Source organism: Arachis ipaensis, chromosome B04 (assembly GCF_000816755.2).
Source record: "Arachis ipaensis cultivar K30076 chromosome B04, Araip1.1, whole genome shotgun sequence".
Lineage (NCBI taxonomy): Eukaryota > Viridiplantae > Streptophyta > Magnoliopsida > Fabales > Fabaceae > Arachis > Arachis ipaensis.
This window is the reverse complement of record NC_029788.2, coordinates 30960054-30963588: the sequence shown is the minus strand read 5'-3', so window position 1 is coordinate 30963588 and position 3535 is coordinate 30960054. Positions and strand designations below refer to the sequence as shown.

Below are 3535 nucleotides of genomic sequence, written 5' to 3'. Positions count from 1 at the left end.
TTTTTATAAGAATATAATAATTTTTTTTATATTCAATATTTAATTTTATATAATACCAAGTTAATAACTGATTTTTTGTCCTTTTTTGTCTCTCTAAAAGGATTGATTCATGTTTTTAGAAGACAAATCATTGTACATACACCTGGGTTTGTGGGTCAAGGTGACCACAAATATTAAAGGCAAGTATTGAGACTGAAAACTTAGGACACTCATGAATAGCTCATCCTCATCTTCAATAATATCGAAAAGAAGAAGAAGAAAACGACAAAAGAGAATGAAGGGAACAAAAGTAAAGTATAAACAGACTGTAAAAGGGAATGTTCGTCTTTTCCTGACCTTAGGCTTCTAAGAAACATAAACTTTCATCAAATTATGTACAAAGTTAAAAATTAATATTTAATTTAAAAATATAAAAAATATATTCAGCAATTTTGATATCAAAATAAAAGGCACTAGATAATTGAAAAAAAAAATATCAAATTAATTCATTTTTCTTTGACAAATCAATTTGAAGTAGCAAGCCATCTTTACAGCGAAACTCTCCTTCACATGTAGATAATGATGAGAAACAAATATTTATTAATTAACTTACCTAATACTCCTATATTTATCCTAAAAAGAAGTGAGATCAAATTAAATATTGGGGGTTCGTTCCATTGAAGTGGACAATGTGAACCAAACAATACACATTGAATAAGAAAAATGATGTTTGTATAATTTTTTTTATTTTTTATGGTATAAAAAACAAACATTTTATTTTTTCTCCTTTTTTTATCAATTATTTCTAATATAAAAAATATAAAAAAATGATACATATAATATTCTTCTATTTTAATAAATAATATAATATATGCCGTGAGAATTGGCAACATCAAGAAGTTGACATTAACTAAAAGAGCGTTTGATCATGAGATACACGTCTATAGTTACTTGAAAGTGAAGCATGGCCCTCTACCCCACTTCACTTCACTAAAAAATCATTAGAAACTTTTTTACAAGAAATTATAAACAAAACGTTAACAAGTTAATAAACAAACAGAAGACATGCTAAAGAGAAATTAAGAACAGAAATAAAGGAATTGTCAAGAAGATATGTGAGTAGTGCCATAGCTAATTGCCTGAAGGTTTAAATCAGACATGTTTGTGATCCATCTCTTGGGGCCATTTGATTCTCCTTTTATGTTATATGCATATGAAGGCCATGTTATGTTGTTGGTTCCACTTTCACCCTTTTTGATCATCTTCTGAGTTCTCTCAAGAACTATGAGACTTGAAAATGTAGAGAAACTGTTCCCAACAAAGATATCAGCCCTCAAACAAACTTCATAGTCAATTGCAGATTGAATCAGATATGGATATTTGCTATAAATTCCTTCAACACCAAGTTTCTTCTTCTCAAATGGTAGAAATCCTTCTCCCCAACCTTCCAACACCGAAGAATTTCGAAGGAGTTTATCGGCTACGGCGAGGTAAACAACGGCCGGAGTCTTCAAACCTTCAATGTTAGCAACTCTTTGAATGATTTCATCCTTGCTGCTACAAATTTGATTTGTGTTTAGCCTCTGTTCCAATTTCTTACAATGAATCATCCAATCAATTTCTACTCTCATGTGGACAGCAGCATATGGTAGAGGCTGCAATGAAACTGCTCTAATCCTAGACACAACTCTATCTGCTTCATTAGCAAACTCATCCACCAAAACCAAGCACTCAAAAACCTTAGCATAGTCCCTCACCGGCCAGTGATCGTGCCATAGGAATGGATTCTTCCCAATTATTCGAATCACTTGATAGTTATCGAATTTCCTTTTGCTATGCTCTCTCAATTGTTCCAAATCCCTCTCCAATGTCCACTTTCTACCACTCCCTTTCTGCAATTCAAGAATTTGTGTTGGATTCGAGAGATCCGAGTATCTCCCCAACCGGACAAAGCCATTGCAAAGCTCATTAAACTTTTCAAATTGGAAAACCTTGTCAAATGAAATGGGTTGCAAGAGATCAATCTCTTTGTAAAACAGAGAGGCACTAAGGCTAGGCATTAAGAGAGTTCGGTTGAGCATTCGAGCAGTGAGACAAGACCTTGCAAATGCAATCTTCTGGTTGTTTAGTCCCCACACAATCTGGGGAACCTCCAAGAACTTATTGTCTTGCCTAACTGCGATTCCAGACTGCGAATCGTTGCGAATATAAACAATGTTGCCCCATTCAGCCCTGCCAACTAAGCCAGGGATTGAAGGAAGCAACAATGCTCTAAGAATCAAAACAGCAACAAGCACAAACACACATTTCAAGCCTATGGAATTTGATGATATCTTAAAGTTAAACCTTTCCATCCAAAGCATCAATTTTTGTTTGAAATTGAGACAACAAAAATAGCATCACTTACAAGAGATCAATTAAACCTTGCATGTTATTAGTATTAGAATTGAAAAAGAAGAGAAACAGAGGAAAGGAAGAAAGGAAACAAGAGCTATGTAACAAGAGCTATGTATCTTGAACCAAAGGCGGAAAAGAATTCAGATTTGAGAACAGAGGCGATGATGTTGACAGTGACACCCACGTGAATCTCGGCAAAAACAACAATCACATCATCATCATCATCAACATCAGTATCACCATCACAAAACCCCACCTCTATAACGAAAAACTCAGCAGACACATAACAACTCAGAATAAGGTATTAGTTTGAGTCACACCAATAAAACAAATTGGATATTTAACAAACTAGCAATTGAATTGAGAGAGAGAGGAAAAGTAAGAAAGAAAAAATGGTGGATATGATGAGATTGTGGAAAGAAAGGATGGAAGGGTGAGGTAGGTTAGTAGGTAGGTGGTAGAAGGAGAGAGGAAGAAGAAGAAAAAAATGTCAGAGAAAGAGAGAGAAACGACGAAATGAGATGGCGAAAAGGAGAGAGGCAAAAGGACAGGTGAGATTTGGTTGCAGAGTTTCTGCGGTTTCAGTTTCAGTGTGTTTTGTGGACAAAAACGAAAAAAAGACAACAAAACAAAAAAACTCTGAGCGCAGCCACTCCCACACCTTATTGCAGCTAGAGCTTGCTGCAGCCATTTTATTTAAGTATTTTTTAAATTAATTATTGCGGATGTATATATATTACTTTAGATTTTTTTAACAAGATAATTAAATATTAAAAAATGCTTCTTTATTAAATATTAATGTATGATATCGTAAATATTTAACAAAATTTTAAATTTCATATCTAACTATGATGTAGGATATTAATACGGACACAGATCACGACACAATATAAAATACGTAGATGTATAAATTTAAAATTTTCATAAAATACGAAAATACAATATATTATTAAAATATATATTAATTTTTTATTGTTTTTATGATTTTTTATTATATAAAATATTTAAAATATTTTTGTTTCAATAAATAATAATATATATTATTTTAAAATTTATTTTAAAAATATATGTTAATAATAAAATTGAATAAATTGATATATGATAATAATTAAGTATATTTAAATATATTTAGAGAATAAATTTTTAATTTTATTAAGAT

General features: G+C 31.7%; 1 protein-coding gene across 1 annotated transcript; it reads right to left on the bottom strand.

Annotated features, from left to right (window-relative positions):
* On the bottom strand, positions 880-3053 carry LOC107639136. The gene has a single exon (XM_016342567.2). The coding sequence runs from the start codon at positions 2340-2342 to the stop codon at positions 1083-1085; it is 1260 nt and encodes a 419-aa protein (XP_016198053.1). The 5' UTR covers positions 2343-3053; the 3' UTR covers positions 880-1082.

What these genes read in the sequence shown, in the direction of transcription:
- LOC107639136 (XM_016342567.2), bottom strand. Translation starts at nt 2,342, where the DNA reads ATGCTTTGGATGGAAAGGTTTAACTTTAAGATATCATCAAATTCCATA.